Source organism: Coturnix japonica, chromosome 14 (assembly GCF_054131305.1).
Source record: "Coturnix japonica strain WE chromosome 14, WE-NBRP24, whole genome shotgun sequence".
In the NCBI taxonomy this organism is placed as follows: Eukaryota; Metazoa; Chordata; class Aves; order Galliformes; family Phasianidae; genus Coturnix; species Coturnix japonica.
The window spans coordinates 17642208-17663085 of NC_140676.1; the positions used below are offsets into that span (position 1 = coordinate 17642208).

Sequence of the window (20878 nt, forward strand, 5' to 3'; positions counted from 1 at the left end):
GGGATACTGGGGTTGTTCTTGTCTGAGGTGATGCAGCTGTCTGAGTTTTAGGGGGAAAAGCTGCTGGAGCCGTCCCACCTGATGTTCAGCTGCTGGCCAGGTCTGGGGGCAAAATGGCTGTTTATGCTGATTGCTGAGAGCCCGTGTGATGTTTGCTGAGAGAAGATGCTCTCCTGCTTCCTCAGAGACTTCCTGGGGAAGCTCACGTCCCCTTCGTCTGCTTTTATTTATGTATTTATTTACTTTATCTGCTTTGTTTTTCATCACAAGTTGTGCCCAGGCCCAGTGGTTAAGGTGGGACATGGAAGGCGAGCCCTGCATTGCCTGTCACTGCTGCCACGTTTGTTTCTCTTAACTCGAGTAACACAAAAGTCATAAATAATAATCGCCGCTTGGTTTCACTTGACGTGTTGTCAGGTCCCAAACATCTCGGTGCGGAGGGCTGTAACAGCGGCTCCTTCTGCCCTCCGGCCTTTTAGGTCGATCTGCGGCGGCTTCGCCCCGACGCCGTGATCCCGCCGGGGTCCGTTTGGGTTCGGGGCGCCCATCTGTCGGGGTGCTGCCGGTCCCCCCGTTTCCCCGCCGCGTCCTTGCGGCTCCCTTCGAGAACATCTATTTTTACCCGGGATTTGTCATGTAAAACTCGCCGCGGAGAACACGGGAACACGCAGCGTGTGAATCACTCGAGGCCGACGGCTTTAAAAATAAACCCGAGCGGTGCCGGAGAGCGGCAGCAGCCTCTGCCCGGCCCCAGGAACCGCCCGGCACAGACACGGGGCAGCCGTGGGTCCGCTGCGGGGCGAAGCGGAGAGCGGGGCCGGCACCGGAGGAGGGGGGTAAATAACGGCACGGCTGAGTGTGCCGAACCGAGTCCAAAGGAGGTTCAAAGCGCCATGAGCGGCGCTGTGCTGCGGGCGGCAACCGGGCCGGGCGGCGCACAGCGATTTTCCGAGCACCGGGATGATGCTCCGAGCCCCGGGATGATGCTCCGAGCACCGGGATGATGCTCCGAGCCCCGTGACGATGCTTCGAGCACCGGAATGATGCTCCCAGCACCGGGATGATGCTCCCAGCACCGTGACGATGCTCCGAGCCCCGGAATGATGCTCCGAGCACCGAGATGATGCTCCCAGCACCGTGACGATGCTTCGAGCACCGGAATGATGCTCCCAGCACCGTGACGATGCTCCGAGCACCGTGACGATGCTCCCAGCCCCGTGACGATGCTCCGAGCCCCGCCGGCCGCCCCGCGCGGCGCCGCATCTCAACTCCGGAGCCGACCGACGGCTGGGGACCGCCCCGGGGGGCGGGGGGTGGGGGGCGGGGCCGACCCCCCCCTCGGCATTGGCCGCCGCCGCCTCCTTATGCTAATGCCTCGCGCCCGGCCGGGGCCGTCCGGCTGACGTCAGCGGGCCGGCGGCGGCGGAGCCGAGCGGGGCCGAGCGCGGCCGGGCCGAGCCGAGCGGCGCCGAGCGGTTCCGAACGGTTCCGAGCGGCGCCGAGCGGGGCGGGCGGGCCGGGCCGGGCCGGCGGGGCGGGGCGGCGGCGGCGGCGGCGGCGGCGGAGCGGCCATGGCCGCGGCGGGCAGCGGCGTGGCGGCGGCGGAGGCGGGGGCGGGCCCGGCGGGGGCGGCGTTCAGCACCGCGAACAGCGGCCGAGTGAACGGGCTGAGCCACCCGCCCGGCGCCATCGCCATGAAGGACCACGACGCCATCAAGCTGTTCGTGGGGCAGATCCCGCGCAACCTGGAGGAGAGCGACCTCAAGCCGCTCTTCGAGGAGTTCGGCCGCATCTACGAGCTCACCGTGCTCAAGGACCGCTTCACCGGCATGCACAAAGGTACGGCGGGCAGCGGGGGGCCGGGCTGGGCACCGACAGCAGCGGGGGTCCCCGAGGTGGGCAGTATCGGGTGGGTATAGCCCTAAGGTGGGCAATATCGGGTGGGTATAGCCCTGAGGTGGGCAATATCGGGTGGGTATAGCCCTGAGGTGGGCAATATCGGGTGGAGATGCCCTGAAGCAAAGGCACCATGAGGTGACGTTACCCCTGAGGTGAAGCTGCCCCTGCATACCACCCTTGGTGTGGGATAGAGGCACCCCTGTGGGGAAGGCACCGCTGATGAGAAGGAGCCGTGAGCTGGAGGAACATCCCTGTGTTGAGTTTATTTACCCCTGAGGTGGAGCACTGCCGAGGTGGATGTAGGCACCCATCTGAAATAGGGGAACCTCCAGCACGGGGACACCTGACCATGCTGGGAGCTGCCATGGGAGCACCCTGGGCCAGAGCCCCCCGCAGCTGGGGGAAATACCTGGATCTGCAGCACCAATGTGGGTCTGTGCAGCTCCGACTGCCACCTGGACAGTGCCCTGTGCTCCTCTGCAAGCCGTCAGCACGTCCCTGAGCCATGGGCAGCACCTGCCTCCTTGGGAATGTTTTGGAAGCTGAAACAGCGCCGGTGGATGTTGATGTGCTGGCGAGGGGGGGTGACCACCAGACTGTTCTTGGCACCGTGGCCTCTAAAATGCATCTGAAGCCGTGTTTGTGCCCCAAGCCAGGGGCTCTGCACTGTGCTGCCCCTCAGCTCTTCATCCAACATCAGTTTTGGTTACCAAGGCCCAGGAACACGACGTGACTGCGGATGCTGCTGTCATTCGAATGCCATCCATGCTCGGGGTGAGCCTCCGGGCACAATCGCTGCCATCATCACTGCCCTCCCAACTTCTCCTGGGCACCGTCCCCATCATTGCCCGCAGGGAGGAAAATCAAAGGCAAGGCGAGCGGAGCGGAGGAAGCCAGCTTGATTACAGATGGTAAACACTGGAAACGCAGGCTGCTGGGAAGGACCCGGTGCTTGGGCTGAAGCGAGCCGCAGCGTCAACCTCCCCTCTCCACCTCAGATTTAGCCCAGGGCTCTGTCCTCGCTCCAACCAGCACAGATTTGCCCCAGAGGGGGTGAAGGACCCCATCCTCGTCGCCCCCTGCTTTGCCGCCGTGCTCCCTCTCCTCCGAGGCACGCTGATTGTACTTATTAAGAGTTATTAATACTTAATCAGCTGGCGGATTTAATTGTGCCAATATTAAAAATGCATCAATGTCAATTTTATTCATTAAATATTTACTTTGTTGAAGGGAAACTGTTTTGCTGCTGTTTTAATATCACTTTCCCAAGCTTTTGGACGTGATCTCAGTAAATCTGGGGAGCCCTCAGATGGGGAGCGACGTGGCAGCACGGGGCTGGGGCAGGGACTGGCCATCCCCCAACACGAGCTGTGGGGTCGGCAGCGTGAGTCAGCGTGGGAAGAGCTCACCCCAGGCACAATGCTGGTCCCGAAGTGCCGCGACGTGATGCTGGAGGAACCGGAGCGCCGTCGCCATCCGCAGCGAGGAGGATGCACCGGGATGTGTGGCGTCGACGCTTGGAAATGTGCTTCCTGGAGAACGTCGGCTGTGGCTTTCCGCAGGGCTCCCTGCTGCTGTGCTCGGGGCTGCACGCTCCTGCCTTGCTTGCATTAATATCTACCACTCGGTTTTGGGGCTGAGCCCAGTCCAGTGGTTTCTATTGTGCACACGTGGCCCAGGGAGAGGTGATGCGGTGCCGGGTGCCCAGTGCTGCGGTAGCTCCTGAGCAGTGGGATTTGGGGTGCTGCGGGTGTCTCTCAGCCACTAACGCTGTCTCCCCATCTCTGCAGGCTGTGCCTTTCTCACCTATTGCGCCCGTGACTCGGCCCTGAAGGCGCAGAGCGCTCTGCATGAGCAGAAGACACTGCCAGGGGTAAGTGATGGCAGGGGATCGGGGAGAGGTTTGGGGTGGGGGCGGCAGATCACCGTGGTGCTGTGGGTTCTGCACCGGGCTCAAGGCAGCATCACAGGCATCACTTTGCCTTGAGGGTTCAGCTGTGATTTGTGTCACTGCTGTGATGAGTTTGGGCTGCTCAGCTGAGCGCCCGGGGACGATGGTCACAAGACGGGTCTGACACCAGCGCTGTCGGTCCCGAGCGCGTGTTCAAACGTGGCCTCATTAAACACGGGCTCATCCCATGTCACCAACCCGCCTCCCCAGGCCGGGTCGGTGGGTGACGGGTGCCAGGGGTGCAGCGCAGGCCCAGTGTGAGGGACAGGAGCTGCTCCAGCGGCCGCAAACCGAGCATTGATTTTTCTCCCTCCTGCGTGCCGCTGTGCTTTCTGCGGGCTCTGACCTCCCGAGCTTTAACAAAGTGAAAATAAATATTTAATTATTCTTCTAAATCAAAATCAATAGGGCCGCCGCTTGGCTGGGGAAATCGCGGGGCCCGTAAATATAAATACCAGCCTTGGGCGAGCGGAGGGGCCTTTTGTTACGGCTGGGAGGGACGTGCCCACCCCCCCCACACACACCGAGGCCTGGCCCCCACCCGTTGGGCTCCACGGCCCGAGGTTGGCCCTGCAGGGGGTGCTGGTGCTGCCGTCCGCTCGGTGCCCCGCGTGCAGGGCACACGCTCCTGCCATCCGCCCCTTCTCAGCGCACGCACCGTGTCCTCGCACACGCGTGCACAACCGCTCCGTGGTGTCGGTGCCGTGACACGCTGCTGCTCGCGCTGTTGTTCGTGGACGTGACTCCCGGTGGCTGCACATCTGCGGGTTGTGCTCGCACGCTCGTGCTGGTTCGTGCCCCCCCATCATGTTCTTGCACACCCGCGCTGCTGTTTGCACACCCCCCCGGCTCCGTGCCCGCCCCTGGCGCGGTGCGGGGCGTGGCCTAAAGGAGGAGGGGGCGTGGTTTAATGTCGCCCCGCCCCTCGGCCCGGCCCGGCCCGGCTCGGCTCGGCTCGGTGGGGCTGCGGCTGCCCCTCTGTCGCCCCGCCTCCCGCGCAAGCCGCTGCGCGAGCCGGGCCGAGCCGAGCCGAGCCGGGCCGCCTTGGGTGGAGCCGGGCCGAAGCGAGCCGAGCCGGGCCGAGCCGAGCCGAGCCGAGCCATGCAGCTGCCGCAGGTGCCAGCCCCGGGGCCGCGGCCGCCCGTACTGTGGGTGCCCGCGGGCTCCAAGCTGCTCTGCATCGAGGTAGGGCCCCCGCCTTTGTCTGCCGGCACGGCCCCGCCCGGCCGGGTGCATCCCTGCGGGTGCGGGGGGTGCGGAGCTCGGCTGCACCGCGGGGGGGGTGGGGGGGGTGGGGGGCAGCGGGTGCGGACGGGGATGGGAGGGTCCTGTCCTGCGGGGGGGCTGTGCCGTGCTCCAGCCTGAGTGTGTGTGTGTGTGTGTGTGTGTGTGTGCAAGGGGCGTGCAAGAGGAGAGCGAGGGGGTGTGCACGCGGAGGTGCTGCACGCACGCTGTGTGCTGCTCGGGGCACGGCTTTGCCTCTGGGGTTGGTGGAGCGTGCAAGCGGCTGTTGGTGCTGGGTGTGCAGCCGTGGAACTGTACGTGGGAGCGTGGAAGCGCGTGGAAGCGCGTGTCGCTCACATTCACACCCGGTTCACACGAGCGGTGTGGGTGCAGCTGTGCCCCAGGGGTGTGCAGACGTGTGCACACGTGTGCACGGCACGTGGACGCACGGCGGTGTGTGGGTGTGAGCGTGCAGGGGGCTGTGCCGGGGGGGCCGTGCACGGGCTGTGTGTGCGAGCAGCGCTGCCCGGACCCCATTTTGGAGCCGCCCGAGCAGCGGGGCGGGTGCTGAGCGGGGGAGGTGGGCTGATGCCCACGGCCTGTAACGGCAAAGGCCGCTGTGATGGTGAACGTGGCCGCGGATCGGCCGAGGGACGGCGCCTTTATCCCCCCAGAGATGGGGCTCGCCCTCCCCAGCCGTGTGGGGCCGTGGGATCCCCGCGTTCCTCGATGCCACCTCGGGGCTGAGTTCCCCCCCAGCCCGGTCCCTCCCCGGAGCATCCCTGCCTGCACTGACATCTCCTCCCTGCGTTTCCCTGGAGACGAGGCGGTTGCCGTGGAAACAGCCCTCCTCTTCTTCCTGAGCCTTCCTCCTCCTCCTCCTCTTTGCCACCCAGGGCTGGCGCTGCCCCCGCCCGGCTCTGGGGCTGCCCCATGCGGCGTGTTGGGGTGCGGTGCTCACACACCGCTTGCACGCTCCTTGCACGCTCCTTGCACGCGTGCCAGCCCCGCGGGCGTGTGCCCCATCACGCGTGACGGCCGTTGCCGTGACGACCCTATCAAGCACATCAGCGCGGGGGAAGCACGCTTGTTGCCATGGAAATGGCCGTAATTGTCGCACTTTTTCCGAAGAAAAAGGGGAAAAAGGAGGGGGAGGAGTGGGGGGGGGGGGGCGGCCTGTGCTGCGTGGGGAAACATGGCCGGGGGGAAGCGCTGACCCCCCGTCCCAGGGCACGCACATGTCACACCCACGGGTACAGGCACAGCATCGTGGCAGGCGTGTGTCACACCCACACCCGAACAGCCCTGCGAGGTGATGGGCTCCTGGGAGCCACCATGCATCCGTGTCAGGTGGCGTTGGACATCTGACCACCCCAGAGCTCACCCTGCCCCACATATGGGGTCCATCATGATGTGACACCGCGCTGAATGCCCGCTGCTGTTGTGTGTTGCAGATGAACCGCCCCATCCAGGTGAAGCCGGCGGACAGCGAGGGACGAGGAGGTAGGTACAGCCCCCCCAAGGGCAGGGGACACCTGGGGTGATGGGATGGCAGCAGCGAGGGGTGCACTGAGACACAGCGTGTAGCTCGGGGAGAGGGCTGAGACCTGGCATCCTCTCATCACACCGATGAGACCTGATGTGTGAGCAGTGGTGCATAGCCCCGCTCCCGGCACTGATTCCATGTGCTGATGGCTGCACTGTTGTCGCCTCCCGCCGTTATCTCTGCATTTCCCCAGCAACTCTCCGACACGGCACCTTATTTCCTTTGTGAAATGCCATTAGTGCACGGCGGGGCAGATGCTGGTAATAATCACCAACTCCTCATTATTGACTCTCCCTTCCTCATTTTCTGGATATCAATGTCTCCCGGGCACAGCCAGGGGCTGCAGGCGGTTCTGCTCTGTCACACAGTCACACTGCTGGTGTTTTGGGGCTCCTTTTGTCTCCTGGTCACAGACCCATGGGCATCATGGTGTCCAGGAGCAGCCCCAGTGCTGCCTCACCCCCAATACACACACATTGTAGGGTGCTGTGCATCCTCTCTGCTGGGTCTTGCGGTGCTGCTGTTCCCTCCATGAGCCATCTGCACACTGGGGTCAGGGAAGGGATGTGCGCTGCCCAGCTCCCCCCGCCGACTGCTCTGCTTTGCCTCCAGAAGACAGGAAGCTCTTTGTGGGCATGCTGGGGAAGCAGCAGAGCGAGGATGACGTCCGGCGCCTCTTCGAGCCCTTCGGGCAGATCGAGGAATGCACCATCCTGCGTGGGCCCGATGGGGCGAGCAAAGGTGGGTCACGGAGCAGGGCCTGGCAGCCAGGCATTGCCCAAACGCCTCTTGTGACTGTCCGCGTCCCTCTGCCTGCAGGTTGTGCCTTTGTGAAGTACAGCAGCCACGCCGAGGCTCAAGCTGCCATCAGCAGCCTGCACGGCAGCCAGACCATGCCGGTAAGCACTGGCCTCGCTGTCCCCTAATCCAATCACCGGCTAATTTGATCTGTCTAATTGGATCACAATCCCGGTGTGCTGCCCGGATTGCCTGGGGTTCATCCCTGCCTCACACCGGGGGTGAGCGTGTGGGGCTGTGGGAGAAAGGTGTGGTTAATTAACAACGAAGGTCAACACCACTAATGAGGGGGAAAGGAAACAGCGGTCAGGGAGCAGCTGCCGGGAGTGGGGGGGAAGAGGGCTGTAATTAAACCCCATATTGATTGCTGTGAGCTGCGGCCGGCCCAGGCGGCATCCCCAGGGCTCTGCAGCTGCGGGGTGTCCCCCTGCTGGGGGTGCCATGGGGTGATGTGGGGATGTGGTCATGGCCCCACTCAGCTCTGCCTTGCTGTGCCACAGGGCGCCTCGTCCAGCCTGGTGGTGAAGTTTGCGGACACGGACAAGGAGAGGACCCTGCGGCGGATGCACCAGATGGCGGGGCAGCTGGGCATCTTCAACCCCATGACCATCCAGTTTGGCGCCTACGGGGCCTACACACAGGCGGTATGGGGCGGTGTGGGACAGAACATGCTAATCTACCCTCCTCGCTCCTTTCTACCTCTGTGCCTCACTTGCTTTTCCCTCTCTCCTTGGCTGTCTCCTGTCAGATCATGCAGCAGCAGGCGGCCCTGATGGCAGCGGCGCAGGGGACCTGCCTGAACCCCATGGCCGCCATTGCTGCTGCCCAGATGCAGCAAATGGCCGCCTTCAACGTCAGTGGGCTGGTGGCCACCCCCCTCACCCCCTCTTCAGGTACAAATACCCCCCTCCAGCCTCCCCCTTGGTGGCCATGGGGCCGCAATGGCGCTGAGCCTTCCTCCTTCCCGTGGCCTGCAGGTACCAGCACCCCGCCTGGCATCAGCACAGCGCCCGTGCCCAGCATCGCCACACCTATTGGTGTGAATGGCTTCAGCCCGCTGCCGCCGCAGACCAACGGGCAGCCCACCTCTGAGACCATCTACACCAACGGCATCCACCCCTACCCAGGTAACGCCCCACAGGACTCAGGCACGTTCCCCGGCAGGTTCCGGGAGCTGTGCTCAGCTTTCCCTTTGCTTATTCTCTTCCTTCTCCCTTTTCTCTTCTAGCTCAAAGCCCCACAGTGGCAGATCCCCTCCAGCAAGCCTACGCGGGCATGCAGCACTATGCAGGTCTCACACTTGGCTTTGCACTTTTCCATCTCTCCCCTCTCTGCTCTTTGTGGGTTAGGATGAACTGGGCACACGTTACTGTGACGCAGCAAGCGTGGGGTATGGGAGCTGTGGGGCAGTGATGGGGGTAATTCCAATTCAAAGCATTGTCCCCTAATCCCAATCAGTGCATCCCCATCGCCCTCGTGCTGGTGCTCTGGCAGATTTTGGAGGCAGGGTGGAAGGCAGTTAATTAGGAGCACTGGTGATTGTTTACAAATTTTCTCCAGAAAAACGAGTTCTTGACCCCTGATCATTAATCAAAACCAACCGAATGTACTGCTTTCCTCCTCAGTAATGGCACATTCCTGGTGCCACCAGCATCCCCCCTGGGGGAGCCATTCCCATATCCATCACCATGGGAGCAAACACCTCAAAAAGAGTTTTGAACCCCAGTGGCACCATCCCACTGTGTCACACCCAACCCTCTGCTTCCTGATAGAAGGCGGTTGGGAGAGACAAGGCTTTGGGAAGCAACCACCATAGCAGTGCCCATGGCTGCTTGAACCTCTGTGCCACCAAACCCAGCGTGCTGGGGATGCGTGGCAGCAGGACATGTCCGTGAGGGGACATCCTGTGTCCATCCTGTGCTGGGGTTTAAGTGCCGCGTTCTCTGTTCCAGCAGCATATCCCACTGCCTACGCACCCATCAGCCAAGCCTTCCCCCAGCAAGCGCCCATCATCCCGCAGCAGCAGCGAGAAGGTAAGGGGGGCACCCTGCACTCCATGTGCTGCTGGTGGCCCCCCCTGGCAGCTGACTTGTGTCCATGTCCTTTGTGTGTCACGCAGGTCCTGAGGGCTGTAACCTGTTTATTTATCACCTGCCCCAGGAGTTTGGGGACGCGGAGCTCACGCAGATGTTCTTGCCTTTTGGCAATGTCATCTCTGCCAAAGTCTTTGTGGATCGTGCCACCAACCAGAGCAAGTGCTTTGGTAAGTCACCGTGTGAGCGAAGCCCAGAGCAGCTGTGGCTGTCAGCGTGGGGCTGAAGGACCTCAACACGTGGGGACGGAAGGATGTACCCTCCTGCTGTCACAGTCCTCATGCTTGGTGGCCACAGATCTCACCACTCCACTCTCCCTGCATACCCGTGCCCTTTTGTGTCCCCACTGTCACATCGCTGTCCGCACAGACCTGCTCACCTTGATGGCCCCTCAGACCTTGTGCCTCTGGGAGCCCAGTCACCTCAGGTTCCCTGCAGACCCCATGTAGGCCTTGTCACTGCAGTGTCCCCACCAATCCCATCACCCCAGCATCCCTCTAGATTTTTTCACCCCAGAGTCCCCACAGGCCCCTTCACCTCAGTGTCCCCACAGACATCAGTGTCCCTGAAGGTGCCATCATCCAGTGCCATGCATTGTAGGGTGGTGCCCTACAGCCCCATGTTCCAGAGGCCATTCCTGGGCTGAGTGAGCACCCTTGGGGAACTTGGGGCCCGTGGTGAAGTTATGCCACGACTGTGTTGAAGTCAAGCAGCTTGGTGTGGCATTGACAGTGACAAACTGTCCCCGTGTGTCACCCCGTCCCTCACCCCCAGGTTTCGTCAGTTTTGACAATCCGACCAGCGCTCAGGCAGCCATTCAGGCCATGAACGGCTTCCAGATCGGCATGAAGAGGCTAAAAGTCCAGCTAAAGCGGCCAAAAGATGCCAACAGACCCTACTGACCCCTGGCACCCTGGCCCCGCAGAGAGGTACTTGGCAGCATCACAGGCCTGTTTGTCTTGGCATGAAGAGTGGCTGTGTTGGTAACACCACTCTGAGGTGGTCTGGGGGTCGGCTGTTGCCTGCATTGCTCACAGTGCATTTGTTGTCTCGCAGGTCGGGCGTCCCGCGGTGTCTGCCAACTTCCCCCTTCCCCAAGTGCAGTATCCAAACCCGTAACTCTCTTTCTTTGCAACATATCCCGGAGGAGGAGGAGGAGGAAGGAGAGGAGGAAAAGCTGATGATGAAGAAGAAGAAAAAAGAAAAAAAGAAAAAACAAAAAAACCCACAAAAAAGTGAAGAAAGGAGCCGTTCTGGTCGTAGCTTTTCTATTTCTTTTTTGATTACTTTTTTTCCAACCGGTCTTGTTTGTTTCTTAACGGGAACGAGAGAGCGAGGCGGAAGGCAGGAAGGAGGAGAGTGATGCGGCGTTGGGGCTGAGATTTGCTGCCGGGAGAGGACTGAGGCCCGGGCAGCCGGGATGTGAGCTACCTTTTATATAAGCACTCATTTGCTGCTACAAATTTCCCAAGAGGAACGAGGAAAAGAGGCTCCGAATGGATTATAAACCAAAGCCAGCGGGATGAGACTGACCTCGGGCGATTCACCTGGAGGATGAGGATGCCTGTTTGGAAAGGGAAATCTTGGGGGTTTCTTTTGGTTTGTTTTGTTGTTGTTGTTTTTTTCCACGTCTGGCTGGGAAAAAGAGGGAAGAAAAAGGATAAGAGGATGTTGGACTTATAGAAGATATATATAAATAAGTATATATATATATATATCCCATGGAGCAGGGGAGCGGAACATGCGCTTCCCCCTGCTTGTCACTGGCACAGGGACATAGGATTACTTGTTTCAGAGTCATATCATTCCTTAGAGTTTAGGGACCAAAGGACTATTGCTTTTTTAAATATATATATAAATAAATTAATTTAAAACACACACACACACACACAGACACACACAAAAAAAAAAACTTAAAAAAAAAAAAAACAGGAAGAAAAAAACAAAAAACATTGTAAGAAACACCTCGGGCGCATGAGCTGCGAGCGGCGCCGGGAGGAGCACGGCTGAAGGGCTCAGTGTGGGGGGGCAGTTTGTGGCCAAGCGCTGGGGGGGGACGCAGAGGGGATTCTGGGGGGTGAACGTGGCCAAAAGAGCCCTCGGTCGCCTGCGGGAGACGGCGAAGCGATTTGCTTCTTTGGCTCTTTTGTGAATTCTTTTATTTTGTTCCGTTCGGTTCGGTTCGGTTTTGGTTTTTTTTTCAGCCAAAAAAAAAAAAACAAAAACGATTAAATAAAAAATGTGAGGTTTCGGCAGAAACAAAGCGAAGCGAAATAAAATTATTTTGTCAAAATGGTCACCTTGGTTTGTTCTGTGGAGCGATGGCTGCCACAACATCAGCCCTGTGTTTGGAGGAGGAGATGCTGCCGACCCACCAAGACCCGACCTGCACATACAGCCGCTCCTATGGGGATTTATCGTTGTGTTTTTTATCCAGGGGATGCCGTTTCCCAAAGGAATGTGTCCCCGAGCAGAGGGAGCAGGCAGGGCCTGCACTGTTGGGCTGATTCCCTTTGGGTTAATCTCAGTGTGAAGCCGCCTCCATTCCTCCCTGCCAAGCCCCCCATCCCAGGGCTTGCTTTGGGGTTTCCATGCAGTGGGATGTGGCCATGCAGGCGCTGACAGCTGCCCCTCCGTTGTTGGTGTCTGTGTCAATAAAGCACAGCCCGGTGCAGTCCTTGCTCAGTGTCTCTGCTCCTGTCCCCGTGGCGTCCCTCCGGTGTCCCCAAAGCACAACAGACAGCAGATGTGATCCTCACTCTGCAGCACATGGTGTGACCACAGTGATCCCTTCAGAGCGGCCGCATCCCATCTCTCCACAGCAGCCCATCCCTTCCCATGTTCCCATCGCTCGCTCCAGCTCCATCCCATCCTTATGTCCCCGGTCCCTCTGCCATCGCATCCTCTCCCTGCCCCCCCTCCCCGCAGCACTCAGCCCATGATGCGCTCAAAGAATTCCACACCACCACAGCAGCTCGCTTTCCTGTTTTTTTTGTTGTTTTCTTTGCTTTCACTTGTTCTGTCAGTTTGGCTTTTTTTTTTTTGCTTCAGTTTCTCATCAATAAAAACGCCATCGCCACAAACGTGAGGAGAGACAGCCACCAGCACAGGGTCAGGGATGGAGCGCAGGGGACAAGGGACCCGGCAGCCCACTCCCCGCTGCTCACCTTTGTGCAGGGAGGAGCTGCAGCCCCATGGCCACCCACTGGTGCCCCCATATGTCACCACCTGCTGCCAACCACATGTAGGGCCATTACTCAGCACCCCACAGCAGGGCCCCCGCCGCTCAGTTTGTGTACACCTGAGTCCCGATCACACGCATGATCTCCTTCTGGATTTTGGGGTCCTGAGTATTGATATTGGCATCTCCCACCTGGCCATCTTCGTACCTGGAGGGAAAAGCATTAGCGGTGCCCACAGGGCAGATGTGAGCACAGAGCAGGTGCTGGCACTCACACAAAGAAGAAGCGGGTGCAGACGTGGTCCGAGACGGGGCAGACCCAGATGTTGCCATGCTTCTGCAGGTCCTTGGATGTGATGACTGCGGAGGGAAGGGGCCGCCATGTGGGGGCTGTCCCCGATGCAGACGTCACACCAACACACCCAACCCAAACCCATCAACCCACCACCCAACGTGGCCCCGCACCTTCGCAAAGCGCGATGCAGTTCAGGTTACGGCTCTGGAGGAAACGGGACTGGATGGAGCGGGTCTGCAGGGAGAGCAGCCAGTGTCACCCCTGCCCACTCCCAGCCCCAGCCCCGTGTCCCCGCTGTGTCACCTGGGGGATGGTGTTCATCCGGTTGTACCTCTGCACCAGCTCATCCTTTGAAGGCATCCGGTGCTGCCCTTTCCCCATCCCTGTGGACAATGGCACAGTGGTTATTCCTGGCCTGTGGGCTCCCAGGGTGGGGACATGGCAGCCACTGGGCAGCAGCACTCTGAGGTGACACAGGGATGGTGGTGAGGACACGTGTCAGACACCCCAGGGATGGCCACAGCAGGAGAGCCAACCTGCCAGCAAACACCAACCCCCACAGTGGGAGCAGCACCTTCTGGAGTCAGCACAAGGAAGAAGCAGCTGCCATGTCACCTTAAAGTCATTTTTTCAGCCTAGGAAATGCCCATTCATTGTTGTTTTTTTCCCTCAGTGACTGAGCGGGTGTATCAGAGCGCCCCGATTTGTTGGGGAGACGATGGTGTGGGAGAAGGACATGGGATGTGGCTGGGATGCCTGAGCATCCCAATGCCATGCGGCTCCTCTGTGTCATGCAGGGAGCAGGATGGGAGCACAGGTGGGACCAGCGGAGCAGGCAGCCTCTTACCTGAGTATCCAAAGGAAATACTGGAGATGGGGCTCAGATAGATGCCCTTGCCATAGGCTGCTCCATGCAGCTTGCAGGAAAACACCGGGGTGAGCAACGCGGCACCCGTGGCAGTGTGGGCATGAGGCATGGCCACAGCATCCCTGGGGCTGCCCACATCCCTCCCCACCTGCCCCGATCCGGAACCGGCATCAGCGAGCGGTACCTGCAGCTTGGTGTAGGACGCGTTGACCAGCCCGTTGCGCAGGATGGAATGCCAGTTCTCAATGTGAGAGCCACTGCAAGAGCCGGCATCAGTCCCACGGCACCCAGCCCTGCAGCACCCCACAGGGATCCCACCAGACCCCCACCACCCTGCAGTTGCTCACTGGAAAGCAAAAGTGCTGCCGTAGAGCTTCTTGGCGGTGCGGAACCGGGCCTCCTTGGCTGGGGGGCTGCTGAGCAGGAGGAACTGGTGCGAGGTGTGCATGAACTTCAGCTGCTACCAGTGGAAAGGGTGGAGCAAAGGCAGCGCCGACGAGGAGAGAGGACAGACAGACGGACGCAGATCATGCACGGCAGCCCCCAGCCCTGCACCCACCTCAGCACTTTTCAGATGCTTGGCCATGGCAGGAGGGCCAGGATTTCTAGGCGCTCACCCATTGCTTCCTGCAGCATCCTCTGTTTCCTGTCCCAATACTGCATCCCACAGTGCCCTCCACCCTCCACCCCACAACCTACATCCCATGTCTTTATACCCCCATGCCATACACGTACATCCCTCCTCCAGCTTCCCATATTCCACATCCTCTATCCCACATCCTGCATCCTCCATCTCACATCATGAGTGCGCAGCCTGTAGCTACACCTATAGTGCACATCCCACCTCCTGTACCTTACACCCCATGCCTTGCACTGTGCAGCTCACACCCACACAGCTCTGGCCAGGCCACTTACCCTGCTGAGAGGCAGCTTGACAATGTGGGATCTGTTGCTGGAGATGATCCTGCAGAAGAGAAGGAAGATGAGATAGAGTGGTCGCACCTGAGCCCCACTAGTCTCTAGACACTTTTTACTCCTTACCATCCCACCCCACTGTATCCCATCATATCACATCACATTGCAACACATCACATCCCATCATATCCCTACTGTGTTCAGTTTTGTATGCCCCACTGGCAGAAAGACATCGAGGCCCTGCAGCTTGTCCAGAGAAGGGCAACAGAGCTGTGAGGGGTCTGGAGCACAGGTGTTATGGGGAGCAGCTGAGGGAGCTGGGAGGGGTCAGCCTGGACAAGAGGAGGCTCAAGGCAGACCTTATTCTTCCCTACAACTCCCTGACAGGAGGTTGTGGCAAAGTGGGGGTTGGCCTCTGCTCCCAGGTAACAGCAACAGAATGAGAGGAAATGGCCTTAAGTTGTGCCAGGAGAGGTTCAGGTTGGATATTAGGAAAAACTTCTCAGAAGGAGTGGTCAGGCACTGAAACATGCTGCCCAGGGAGGTGGTGGAGTCACCATCCCTGGAGCTGTTCAAGAGCTGTGGAGATGTGGCACCGAGGGACATGGTCAGTGTGCACGGTGGGGATGGGTTGATGGTTGGACTAGATGATCTCAGTGATCTCTTCCAACCTTAATGATTCTTTGATTCTGTTGTATCCCATCCCACTCCACTCCACCACATTTCACTCCATCCCATCCCATGCCTTTAGCACCCTTGGTCTTACCACTGCAGAAGGGGATGTGCCAGTGGGTCCAGCTTGTCCATCTGCTTCTTGATCTCCAGATAGGAGCCCTGGCAGAGGCACAGAACCACAAAAAAAAAAACCACATAACCAACCCATAATGGAGAAAGGCAGCAAAATCCCATGTAGACATCCAAAATGGTGCCAGGATGCAGAACTAGGGCTTTCCATGTACCTGGGTCATCTCCCGGATGGACATCACGCTGTCCAGAGCCTTCTGCAGCCGCTCGTAGTTCTTCTTCTGCATGTGGGGCAGCAGTGAGGTGGCCGTCAGAAGGGTGTCAGTGCCCAGTGCTGGGGCACACCACCCCGCTTCTTACCTTGGGGTTGAAGGCAAGTGTTTTGGGGTCATTGGGGTCCACCACGGAGGGATAAGGCTCAAAGATGATGCTTTTGCGGGGGGATTCCAGCGCGGCGCGGCACATGGCCACCAGCAGGTCCACCACCTGGCCACCAAGATGGACATGGGGTCACCCCAGAGATTCCACCCTTGTGTCACCCACCCGTGTCACTCTCCGTGTACCTCAGCGCCTGTGGCCACTTCTTCTGCTGCACCGGACATCACGCCCAGGGTGTAGAAGGAGAAGACGCACAGCTCACGGGTGCACACAGCCGGCTGCAGAGGGGACAGGCACTCAGTGATGGCGACACAGGGTGACATGCACACTCGCCTGCCCCCAGCAGTGCTGCACCTTGAGCATGGAGCCATTCTGGAAAACGTGCTGCTCATCACACACCACGCAGTACTCGTTGAGTGTTGGGATGCGCTGCTCTGCGTACTTCATGATCTGTAGGAAAGGTGCAGGATCAGCCCCATGGCAGCCCCGAGAGTCATAAAGGGACAGCAGGGGCAGTGCCATGGGCTGCTCACCTGGACGAGGAAGCCGTACTCCAGCGTGGGGACATTCTTACAGTGGCCACCAACCTGCGATGGAGCCGGAGTGGCGCGAGATGCATTACTCCTTTCCCATACCCCTCACACAGCATCAGGACCTCACAAAAGCCCTGGGGGCCCCAATGCCATCCCAGAGGGACAATGGGGACATGTGCCCCTGATGCCATGTGGGAAAGGAAGGGAGAGCAAAGAGAGCCCCGAGCCGGGGTTGACACCCACCAGGATGTTGAAGGGGGCAACACCTGCCTGGGTGCTGGGGGTGTAGCCAAACACCTCCCCCTTGGGGTTCTTCACTGTGCAGGAGATGGAGCGGTTCATCAGGCGGTTGACGCGCACTTCAGGAGCACCCAGTTTGCCCTTCAGCACCGAGTCTGGGATGACAGGAAAGCTGGGCGACCTGTGGGCACGGGATCAAGGAGACACTTTTTACCATCACCCCCCCCAGAGGGCCATTTCCCTCACAGCTTTTCTGTCCCCCTACATCCAGCACTGAATTTTCACCTTCCTGCTTTTGGGGTTTCTGGAAGCTCCTGTTCACCTCAGCAAATGGGGGAACTGGGGCACTGGGGAGGGTGGGGACATCGCTGGAACCTTACTTGGGGATGGGAGAGAAGATGCTGAGGCCGGCTCGGAACTTCTTGATGGTGCCACTTGTTTTGAACCAGCTGTGCCTCTTCTCCTGCTGGGTCTTCAGGAAGTCGTTGCTGAGATGCTTCCATTGCTGCGATGTGAACATGCCCAGGATCCTGGCAGAAAGGTGACATGGGTGCCCAGGTAAAATGCTGGCACCCAGCAGTGCTTCGGCTGAGCACGTCTCCTGCTCCACCCCAGGGAAAACTCAGTGACCAGCCCGTCCTGGAGCTGTAGGGCCAGCAAGAGCACACAGCGTGATGGGGACATGTGGCACCTGGCTCATCTGGGGACAAAGTTTGCCCTGAGAGGCAGTGGGTGCCCCAACCCTGGAGACAGCCAAGGTCAGGCTGATGTGGGCTTTGAGCCCCTAATCTCCACTAATGGAGATGTAGGTGTCCCCACTCATTGGACTGATGGCCTTTAAAGATCTCTTCCAAATCAAACAATTCTATGATTCTATGAATGCAGTAACCTGCTCCCTCCCTGTCACCCCGCAGTGTTTTTGGTTCTTACTTCTTCAGCTGCAGGCCCAGCCCAAAGCCCTCCTTGTTGGATGGCTGGAAGACCTCGATGGACGGTTCTGTGGGCACAGAGCTGTTGGTCAGCACAGCGCTCACAGCCACGCAGGGACACTCTGGCTGCCCATCCCCACTCACCGGGGCCATCGAGGTACTGGGAGAGGGAGAAGCGCAGGCGCAGCACGATGGGCTCTGTCCGAAGCACCTTCCAGGCTGTTGCCACCTCCTCCTGCCAAGAGACAGCCACGGAGACATCAAGTTGGATGCGAGGACCTGAGAGCCACCCCACCAGAACCCCCTGCACCACAGGGACTCACATCGAGGAAGCTGATATTCACGTGGAGGTCGATGTCCACGTCGTCGATGGTCCCATACTCCCTGCAATGACACGTGGCACGGTGGCAGGCATGAGTCTGGGTCCTGGGGTTGCCACCACCAGGTGACAAGGCACTGTCACAGCCAGGTGCCTCAGGATGTTACGGCACAGGCACACCCACCTGACAGACACAGCATTTTCGCTGTAGATCTCCTTCACGGCCTCGATGTCGGCGTCCAGCTGTGGGTGCCGGTACAGATCGGCGGCACAGGTCCCCTGCAACAGCACCATCACATCTGGTGTACCCACAGCCGAACAGAGGGGACAAGGAATCCCCAACCCCTCTCCACCCCCACCGTGGCACCTGTTCCCCCATTGGCCTCACCTGTACCCCATAAAGGAACTCCTCAGACTCATTGTCCCCATCGGAGTCATCGTCCGTCCAGTACTGGCCCTTGAGGTCCTGTGGGAAGGCAGATGGGGGGCAGAGGGTTAGCAGGGAGAATTTGGGGAAGAATGTTTTGGGGGAATTCATTGCGGTGGGCTGGGGGCAGTTTGAGGAGTTGGAGGGGCAGATTGGGGGCGAGAAAGATGGGGATTGGGATTTGGGGGGTTGGGTTGGGTGCAGGTTTGCAGGGCATAAAATGAGGGGCTGCACTGAGACAACTTTGGGGGCTGCAGGTTTGTGGGTCAGATTAAATGGTGCAGCTTTGGGGGTAGGTCCAGAGGGCACATTTTGGGGTGCAGGTTGGGAGGCAGCAGATTGGGGTGCAGGCTGAGGAGTATAGGTCTATTTGGGGAGAGCAGGTTTGTAGGACAGATTTGGGGCTGCAGGTTTGTGGTGGCAAGTCTGGGGGTAGATTTGGGAGTGCAGGTTTTGGGGTGTAGGTTGGAGGGAGGATTGAGAACTGCATGTTTAAGTAACAGATTGGTGGGGTGCAATTTAAGGGTGCAGAAAGGAGGAAGGCTCGGGGGTGCAGATTTGAAGTGTGGTGCATATTTAGGGGTCACTTTCTAAGAGGTAGATTTGCGGGGTGCAGATTAGGGGGTTTGGGCTGAGGGTTAGATTGTTGGGTACAGGTTTTTGGGATGCAGGTTTGAGGTGCAAGTTTGGGATACAGGTTATGGGGCTACAGATTTGCAGGGTGCAGATCAAGGTGCAGTTTGAGGGATCTGGGTTTTGGGGATGCAGCTCGAGGGGACCAAGTGCAGGTATGGGTACAGATATGGGGTCCAGGCTGTGGGTAAAGATGTGGGGTATGGGTTCTGGGGGTGCAAGTTTAGGGGTGTAGATCGAGAGGTGCAGGTTTGGGGTGCAATTGGGAGGTGTGCACTTGGGGTGCAGGATGAGGAATGCAGGTTCTGGAGGGGAAGGTTTGCAGGGTGCAGGTTTAGGGGCACAGGTTTAGGGTTGTGGGCTGAGCGGCGCAGGTTTGGGATGCAGGTTTGGGGTGAAGGTTTGGGATGCAAGTTGAGGGTGCAGAATTAGAGATGCAGGTTCCCGAGGTGCAGGTCTGCAGGATGCGGGTGTTGATGGGCAGACTGGGAAGTGCGGGTTTGGGGTGCGGCCGTTACCCGCAGAGGCCCCACAACCGATGTGGAGGGGTCAGCTCCCCCAGCCCCTCCCTCCTCCACCCGGGGCAGCTCATTGGGCTCCGTGGGGCACACGGCGGACCCCGGCCCCGCGCTCGCGGCCGTCCCACCTCGGTACCACCGCCCGCGGCGCGGCCTGTGCGCGAGGCCCGGCCCCTGCGCCGCCCGCAGGCCCTGGATCGAGGCGGCCCGGCGACCCCGCGTTCCCCCGTCCCCGCGGCCGTCCCCGTCCCTCACCATCTCAGCGCTGCCCGCGGCCTGGCCCCGTCCGTGCCGCCTCCATGCCGCCGGGCGGGCGGGCGGCCATCGGGCCTTGACGTCAGGGCCCCGCGCCTCCGTCGCCCGGCAACGCCGCCCGGGCGGTGACGTCACCGCGGGGACCCCGGCCCCGAACCCCGACCCGTCCCGGCCGCGCCGCGCCCCGAGTGGGGCCGGGCTATGGCGGCGGGCAGCGGTGCCCTGCAGCCCCACATCGGGTCCCCGTGGGCTCCGCTCTGTGTCCCCAGATGTCCTTAGCACAGTCTCCCCCATGGAGCTCACGGCTACATGCCGTGTCCACACACAATGGCTCCACGTTGGGTCCCTGCCGTCCTCACTTGGTGCCCTCAGCACACAGTCCGCATGGTCCCCCATGGTCTCATGTTGGGTCTGCACGGTCCCCCTTTGGCCTCACATTGGGTTCCTATGGTCCTCGCTCAGTGTCCTCCACACATAGTCCTCATGAGACCACATTCGGTCCCCATGGCCTCACATTGGGTGTCTGCACTTCTCTCTCATTGACCCCAGCACACGGTCCCTGTGGTCCCTCAGTTCCTCATGGTCTCTATGGCTCCACGTTGGTTCCCCATAGGTCCTTGTACCCTCCCATTAGATCCCTGTGGTCACCACTCAGTGCCCCCAGCATAGGAACCCTATGGTCCCTCACGGTCCCTATGGCCCCATGTTGAGTCCCCTTGGCCTCACACTGGATGCCCCATGGTCTCTGCTTAGTGTCCCCAAATGTCCTTAGCACAGTTTCCATGGTCCCCCTTGGTGCTCATGGCCTCATGCTGGGTGCCCACAGTTCCCCTGGCCTCACACTGGGTTCCTACAGGTTCCCCTGTTTCTTCATGGTTGCCCCCACTCTCTCTGGCCCCACACTTGGTCCCCATGGTCTCCACTTAGTGTCACCAGCACAGTGTCCCCATGGCTGTGGCACTGGGTGCCCACTTTGGGTGCTACATTACTGTCACAAGGACCCCAAGAGGACCTCAGAACAGAGCCCCTACTTGTGGTGCTGGCACACTGTCCCCTGCACAATGTCCTGATGATCCCAATGCAGAACATCCAGGTAGGGTCCTCCATGGTCCCAGCAGTGTCCCTATGGTCC

General features: G+C 59.9%; 2 protein-coding genes across 31 annotated transcripts; one reads left to right on the forward strand and one right to left on the reverse strand.

Annotated features, from left to right (window-relative positions):
* The first annotated feature begins 1173 nt into the window (after nucleotides 1-1173).
* Nucleotides 1174-11804, forward strand: CELF6 (CUGBP Elav-like family member 6). 19 transcript variants are annotated; one of them, XM_015872383.3, is made up of 13 exons: nucleotides 1174-1839; nucleotides 3690-3772; nucleotides 6529-6577; nucleotides 7233-7361; nucleotides 7440-7519; nucleotides 7919-8062; nucleotides 8167-8311; nucleotides 8396-8545; nucleotides 8647-8709; nucleotides 9371-9451; nucleotides 9538-9681; nucleotides 10286-10440; nucleotides 10568-11804. In XM_015872383.3, the coding sequence occupies exons 1-12, from the start codon at nucleotides 1572-1574 to the stop codon at nucleotides 10411-10413; spliced, it is 1464 nt and encodes a 487-aa protein (XP_015727869.2). In that variant the 5' UTR covers nucleotides 1174-1571; the 3' UTR covers nucleotides 10414-10440; nucleotides 10568-11804. The 19 variants fall into 19 exon arrangements, with proteins under 19 accessions (XP_015727869.2, XP_085372129.1, XP_085372131.1 ...); XM_085516003.1 differs by having other exon boundaries at nucleotides 9374-9451; XM_085516005.1 differs by having other exon boundaries at nucleotides 1421-1839; nucleotides 7236-7361; nucleotides 9374-9451.
* Nucleotides 11805-12486: 682 nt separating this feature from the next.
* On the reverse strand, nucleotides 12487-20157 carry PARP6 (poly(ADP-ribose) polymerase family member 6). 12 transcript variants are annotated; one of them, XM_015872366.3, is made up of 22 exons: nucleotides 19747-20157; nucleotides 18302-18379; nucleotides 18098-18192; nucleotides 17918-17978; nucleotides 17739-17829; nucleotides 17596-17662; nucleotides 17046-17195; nucleotides 16696-16846; nucleotides 16426-16479; nucleotides 16247-16342; nucleotides 16078-16170; nucleotides 15875-16000; nucleotides 15730-15795; nucleotides 15537-15604; nucleotides 14771-14819; nucleotides 14203-14312; nucleotides 14040-14112; nucleotides 13835-13904; nucleotides 13291-13370; nucleotides 13158-13221; nucleotides 12968-13052; nucleotides 12487-12900 (listed from the first exon to the last, which is right to left on the reverse strand). In XM_015872366.3, exons 1-22 carry the CDS (start codon nucleotides 20140-20142, stop codon nucleotides 12798-12800), a joined length of 2226 nt encoding a protein of 741 aa, XP_015727852.1. In that variant the 5' UTR covers nucleotides 20143-20157; the 3' UTR covers nucleotides 12487-12797. The 12 variants fall into 12 exon arrangements, 8 of the variants coding, with proteins under 8 accessions (XP_015727852.1, XP_015727851.1, XP_015727850.1 ...); XM_015872365.3 differs by having other exon boundaries at nucleotides 14203-14315; XM_015872364.3 differs by having other exon boundaries at nucleotides 16669-16846.
* Nucleotides 20158-20878: the final 721 nt, after the last annotated feature.

Bases quoted from the DNA above. Each gene is read 5' to 3' on its own strand.
- CELF6 (XM_085516001.1), top strand. From the start codon at position 4,658: ATGTTCTTGCACACCCGCGCTGCTGTTTGCACACCCCCCCGGCTCCGT. The intron at 5,036-6,528 runs GTAGGGCCCCCG...TGTGTGTTGCAG, and splicing joins CCAAGCTGCTCTGCATCGAG to ATGAACCGCCCCATCCAGGT. The intron at 6,578-7,235 runs GTAGGTACAGCC...TGCCTCCAGAAG, and splicing joins GGACAGCGAGGGACGAGGAG to ACAGGAAGCTCTTTGTGGGC.
- PARP6 (XM_015872361.3), bottom strand. From the start codon at position 20,142: ATGGGGGACCATGCGGACTGTGTGCTGAGGGCACCAAGTGAGGACGGC. The intron at 17,979-18,097 runs GTGGGTGTGCCT...GTGTCATTGCAG, and splicing joins GAAAATGCTGTGTCTGTCAG to GGAGTATGGGACCATCGACG. The intron at 13,053-13,157 runs GTGCGGGGCCAC...TTCCCTCCGCAG, and splicing joins CTGCATCGCGCTTTGCGAAG to TCATCACATCCAAGGACCTG.